Source organism: Lycium ferocissimum, chromosome 7 (assembly GCF_029784015.1).
Source record: "Lycium ferocissimum isolate CSIRO_LF1 chromosome 7, AGI_CSIRO_Lferr_CH_V1, whole genome shotgun sequence".
Taxonomy (NCBI): domain Eukaryota; kingdom Viridiplantae; phylum Streptophyta; class Magnoliopsida; order Solanales; family Solanaceae; genus Lycium; species Lycium ferocissimum.
The window spans coordinates 6,005,397-6,010,416 of NC_081348.1; the positions used below are offsets into that span (position 1 = coordinate 6,005,397).

Consider the following 5,020-nt stretch of genomic DNA (forward strand, 5'->3'; position numbering starts at 1 on the left):
TACTAATTTCACAACTAAAAGGTCACCTATAGCTAATTCTTTCATAAAAGCTTTAGTCTTTAATTTGACTCTCGTGAAACAAAATTAATAATAACTACTCTCTCTGTTTCAATTTGTTTGAACCTATTTCTCTTTTAGTTCGTGTCAAAATGAATGATCTCTTTCCTAATTTGAAAACAAATTTACTTTATGAATGATTTACAGCCACACAAATTTTCAAGGCTTATTTTGAACCACAAGTTTCAAAAGTCTTCCCTCTTTCTTAAATATCGGGCCTAGTCAAATTGATTCATATAAATTAAAACGGAAGGAGTATTAAGAAACATTTTTTTGCACGAATTGTCTTTCAATGGCGCTGGCTTGCGCTGGACTTTAATTTTTGGCCATCACCTAAAAAAGTGGCTAAAAATATCTTAAGGTTTTGATTTCGAACCCCATTTAGACAAAAAAAAAAAAATCGCAAAGCAAAACTTTAAGAAAAGTCTGCCTTTGCCTTAAGTCAATTCTTTTAATATTTTTTTTACTCTGCTAGAATTCTATAAAATTTACTTTTACCCAAATAGGGCCCAATTTTGCAACGAAACTCTACCTTGTGAACTATTTTTTTTTTTTTTTATTGAGCCGGAGTTCGAACCCAGAATTTCGGGATATTTTAAGCGACGGACAAAAGTTAAAAGACTAACAATTTAGATAAAAATTAAAGAACACCCCCAATAAGGGCAATCGTGCAAATTACCCATTAAGAAAAACCGACAAGGTCGAAGTGTTGCAAATTTGTTTATATAGGGAAGTAAATTTGGATAAAACTAAAGATTTGGAAAGGTAACACAAGTTTTGGACATCTAAAAAGAAAAAAAAAAGTAATCAGTGAAATGATATTGGTAATCTATTTATATTTCATCCTTCAGATTACATGAAATCTTTGAAATGTAATACAACTTTGTATGTTACTACTACTTAAAAATTGAGGACTCAAGATCAAAGTGCACATAATAATGGAGAGGAAGTTCTACTAGTTCCCACTTCCTTGAAAGCAAATAGTACAAAAATCTCACAGCAGCATCAAGCAATCACATAGGTAAAATACAGCAATTACCTCAAAATGGTCCTATTGATAATTGGAGTATGATATGACCATTGCAAAAAACTCTCTGACAAAAGCTTCTTTGGAGTACTTCTAATTTAGAGAGCCTAAGCAACAGGGGTGACCTTAACTTCATCAACAACAGGGCCACAAAGAGCACCATAATCATTGAGCTTTGTATGGTAAAAAGAGCTGTAGAAAGTAATTCTGGTCCTGTCTGCAATAGCTGTGAACTTGAAACTAACAGTTTTGAAGTTTCCTTTTCCTTGTGATTTGAAGGGAACTTTGAACGTTTCTTGAGCAGCGAATGCTTCGACCATCATATCACCATGGCAACCATTCTTTGCATCACCAACAGTGAATGTGAATGCGTAGACCTTCTTAGGGACACTCCTAATGATTTGGGCGAGTGCACTTTCTCTTCCTGCAAGAAGTTCCACTGCAGCTCGGCCAAATGGGACATTGAAATGAGCTGAATCCAAGAATTTCACTGCTTTGAGGGACTCAATGATCCATCCTGGAAGCGGGGATGTCAAATCTTCCTGTTTGGGAGGGAGAAGGACTCCATGTGAAGAGTTCATCAATAGGTGAGGTCCTTCTTCAAATCCAGGATTTTTAACCAAGTTCACTGCAGGATACAAAGAGCAAAATCAACAGAACAAAATTTTCACACACTTGCTCCCAATAAAACCCTTCATATATTGGATACATGGTTATATTATATATCAATGTATTACTTTAGTAGATATAACACAGAAAACATGGAAGGCAGATTGATATCATGGAGAACATAGAAGTGAATAGAAACGTTAAAATATTTGAAGGGTATAATTTTGTAAAAAATCCTCTCATTCAACTCTAAGTATATTTGTTTTTCTTCCATATGCCAGGCACATGGATCCCAGGCCCCTCACTTTTGGGGCTGGCGCCTATTCACAAAATTCACAGGGTTCAACAAACAATGATATCAAAACATAGTGCCCTTTAGAGAAAATATATCAATAAACTACCGCTCAATACTAAACTAGTTGGGTTAAGCTACACAAGTCCTCTATGTCGATCCCCCTTTGTTGGGCCATTCCATTCCAAGATAAGAAATGAAATATCTAAGTTCTGTAGATGCATTACTTATTAGCGAGTGTTTGGTATATGAAGATACTTATAATTCTTTTCACATATGAAAATATGAAATTCAGGCTCCTGTGAACAAGTCCCTGAAAAAGTAACTAATGAGATACCGCATTTAGAAGCCATTTACTCCGCAATTTAGACAAAAATGGAATCGGGATGCTGGTAAAAAAATATCCATTTGACAAGACGTCTTCATACACCTATGAATTCTTAGACCCACAAATAGCAGTACACCTTTAACACTGCCTTAGTTCAACTAATGATAATCAGTGAAACACCAAGTAAAGACATAAACAGAAGGAATATCTTAAGACGTACCTCTTGTAGGGCGAGGCGGGAAAAGTTCTTTGATAGCAACAGCATCCAAGAGCGGTCCACAAGCTGGATCCTCTTGAACTCCAGGATTATGAAAGGTAACTTTAACTACATTAGAAGTAGCATAGAAACCCCAAGCATAAGTATCACCACCATTGCTACTATAAAGTGTCTGCAAAGGAAGATCTCCTGTTTGAGGAGGCACTGACACCCTCAACGCCTCATTTTGGGCACAAGTTCTTGATGCCCCAAATGTGAGTGCATATAGAGAGCCTTTCTTTACTGGAATTGTCTGAGAAATTGAAGCCTCATTCCCAAGCCTCACTGCGTGGATGCCGTGGGCAACTGGGAAGTACATCCCACCGGGCTGTGGCCCGCCGGAGATGTACTCCACTAAGCCATTGATTTCCCATTTGGGCAAAGCATATTTGCCTTGGAGCACTGTTTTTTTCTTAAGATCTTTTGGATTTGGTTGCTCTTCAAAATTACCATTTGGAAGTAGTCCTGAAAACAGAATATTTCCTTTATATCATTTGCTGTAACCTAACTATCCAAGAAAAAATTAATTATTTAAACAAAAATAAGCTCTCTTGAGCAAAGACTCAACATTTTTGCCCATTCCGCTTAAAAGTTAAAACCCCATAAAAAAACAAGTGTAACATGCTATATAACAGATCCTAACAAAATGTTCTTTAAACAAAGAACAGGAGCAGCTCATAATACAGAGATATAGTGGGAATCCTAAGTACATCTTCTGTACAACATGAACCCTTCTATCTAAACATAGCACAAACACTAAACAGAGCTGAAAATCATTGCAGAACTAAACGTTCTTGAACATCCAGTGGAGTAGCTGGAATGTAGGCCTTCTGACAGGGGTTAGTTTCAAGATTGCATCTTTTTACTAAAATAAGTAAAAAGAATGACCATATTAAGTAATGGGAAACAAAATGGAACTTAGATTAGTTAGCATATTAAAAACACAATGTCTAAGCTTTACATTACCTTCAAGAGGAGGAGCTGGGCGAAGGGCAGAGACAGTGAAGAACAATGAGAAAAGAAGCAAAACTGAAACCTTCACCACCATATTTGCAGAGAGAAGTATAGTAGATGTAATAAGAATGAAGAAGGAAGAGGGTATATAAAAGGGTTTAAGGGACTAGTGTCTTCACTTATCCCTATGTCATATTTGTCACTGTCGGTCTGGTTTCAAAATCAATGACCTTTTCTTATAATTGAAAATTTTCTAGTTTAAAAATCTAATTCCATCTTAAAGACACGTTTTTTTTATAATTATATAAATGTTATGGTATATTAAAAATCACAAGATAAAATATCTTCGTTATGTATCTAATTCATTTCCTTCAAAAACTTATGTTTAATTAAAGAACATTATATAAATCGAATTTAGAGTATATACTGGTACCATCCACAAGGAGTAGCGGAACTGTTCAATTGAACTCGTTTCATAAAATACAAGCGAATTATGAATTTTAATTCTATAGGCTAAACTTTTGATATATTTAAAAACCTATAGGTTCAGACTTACTAATCGTTACGATTTTAATAAAAAAAATTACGTAAATTTATGTACTCCCTCCGTTTCAATTTATATGAACCCATTTGATCGAAAAGCATTTACATTTAAGAAAGAGTAAGATTTTTTAAAACTTGTGGTTCAAAATAGCTCAAAATTTGTGTATCAGAATCATTCATAGAATGAATTTATTTCCAAATTAAAAAAAAGATCATTTATTTTGACACGAATTAAAAAAAAAATAGGTTCAAAATAGAATTTAATGTTTTGCACTCCGCCTCTCTAAAAAAATTGTATTTTGTGGATAGATAAATTTATTTTATATAAAAACTAGAGACAAGGGGTTTTGGGTTGCTAGGGGTGGGGGTGGGCGGGGGGGCGTGGTGGATGGAGATGGACAGACAATTGAGGGAGGCAGGGAGCCATTCAAGGCACTGAAAATTTTGACCGCATGTCTAAAAGACAGGTCCCTGCTGCTTTAGAAACTTTGGACACTTTTTCTCCGTAATCCAAGCAACAAACATAAACTAATCAGATTTGCATTATTCTATTTCTTGGAGCACAACTGTTGGAGGGTTACATGATTGACTCTACTCTCGGTTATAACTAAATGATTTATTTATACTTATTATTTAAATATCTCTACATTGCCCAAACTCAAAATATAAAAGTAGATATTTTAACTAAAAATATAATTTGTGTTAGTAATACAACAACAACAACAATAATGCAAGTTTAGTTATATGAAAGCAAAATTTTCATTCCACTCCTTTAATATTTTAACTTCTGTTAATTGACATAAAAACTTATATATCCTAATTTTCGAAGTTATTTAGTTCTAAATAAATAATCTATACAGTTAATGAACTTTTAAGACAAATACATAATTTAGCCTTTCTCTCTTAATTAGGGATTAGGGGTTCGAACATGAATATGGAAAAAAAATCTTTGGA

General features: G+C 34.3%; 1 protein-coding gene across 1 annotated transcript; it reads right to left on the bottom strand.

The window, feature by feature from the left end:
* Window positions 1-861: 861 nt before the first annotated feature.
* On the bottom strand, window positions 862-3,697 carry LOC132063179 (protein DUF642 L-GALACTONO-1,4-LACTONE-RESPONSIVE GENE 2-like). Its single transcript, XM_059455634.1, has 3 exons — window positions 3,536-3,697; window positions 2,534-3,034; window positions 862-1,712 (listed from the first exon to the last, which is right to left on the bottom strand). Exons 1-3 carry the CDS (start codon window positions 3,615-3,617, stop codon window positions 1,192-1,194), a joined length of 1,104 nt encoding a protein of 367 aa, XP_059311617.1. The 5' UTR covers window positions 3,618-3,697; the 3' UTR covers window positions 862-1,191.
* Between the last annotated feature and the right edge of the window lie 1,323 nt (window positions 3,698-5,020).

What these genes read in the sequence shown, in the direction of transcription:
- LOC132063179 (XM_059455634.1), bottom strand. Translation starts at nt 3,617, where the DNA reads ATGGTGGTGAAGGTTTCAGTTTTGCTTCTTTTCTCATTGTTCTTCACT. An exon ending in CCCAGCTCCTCCTCTTGAAG is followed by an intron (nt 3,035 to 3,535) that starts GTAATGTAAAGC and finishes TTCTGTTTTCAG; the next exon opens with GACTACTTCCAAATGGTAAT. An exon ending in CCCGCCTCGCCCTACAAGAG is followed by an intron (nt 1,713 to 2,533) that starts GTACGTCTTAAG and finishes TGTATCCTGCAG; the next exon opens with TGAACTTGGTTAAAAATCCT.